Source organism: Manacus vitellinus, unplaced genomic scaffold (assembly GCF_001715985.3).
Source record: "Manacus vitellinus isolate BGI_N305 unplaced genomic scaffold, ASM171598v3 scaffold_87_pilon, whole genome shotgun sequence".
Lineage (NCBI taxonomy): Eukaryota > Metazoa > Chordata > Aves > Passeriformes > Pipridae > Manacus > Manacus vitellinus.
The window spans coordinates 204,519-205,031 of NW_021940854.1; the positions used below are offsets into that span (position 1 = coordinate 204,519).

Consider the following 513-nt stretch of genomic DNA (forward strand, 5'->3'; position numbering starts at 1 on the left):
CCCCTCAGGGGATTATCCGGGACCCTCCTCAGGGGAGCACCGAGACACCCCTCAGGGGATTAAACAGGACCCCCCCACTGAACCGCCCGGGACCCCCCTCAGGGGACTGTCCTGACAGCCCTCGCAGGATCACCCGGACCCCCCTCACGGCACTGCCTGGGACCCCCGTTATGGGACGACTCGGGATCCCCCTCATGGGAACATCCAGGGCGCCCCTCACGGGGTCATCCATGACCCCCTCACGGAACTATCTGTGACCCCACTGGGCGCCCCCGTCACCGGACTATCCGGGACACCCCCATGGAACTGCCTGGGGTCTCTGCCATAGGACCATTCGGGACCCCCCACACTCCCTGGAGTCCCAACACCCCCAGAGCCCCCAGCTCAGTGTCACCTCCTGACCGGGGTCCCCACAAGGAGGGGGAGCAGGAGGAACCAGGAGGCCCCCGATCCCTCTGTGCACTCCTGTGACTCCCGGATTGCCAAATCTGCTGCCAGCACATCCTTCATCAT

At 65.9% G+C, this 513-nt stretch overlaps 1 protein-coding gene across 1 annotated transcript in view; it reads right to left on the bottom strand.

Annotated features, from left to right (window-relative positions):
* The window catches only part of SNRPG (small nuclear ribonucleoprotein polypeptide G), a 12,322-nt gene extending 11,809 nt beyond the window's left edge, over positions 1-513 (bottom strand). The window contains exon 1 of the mRNA XM_029964973.1: positions 403-513. Within this exon, the coding sequence (XP_029820833.1) occupies positions 403-513 (111 nt within the window). The remainder of the gene's footprint in view (positions 1-402) is intronic.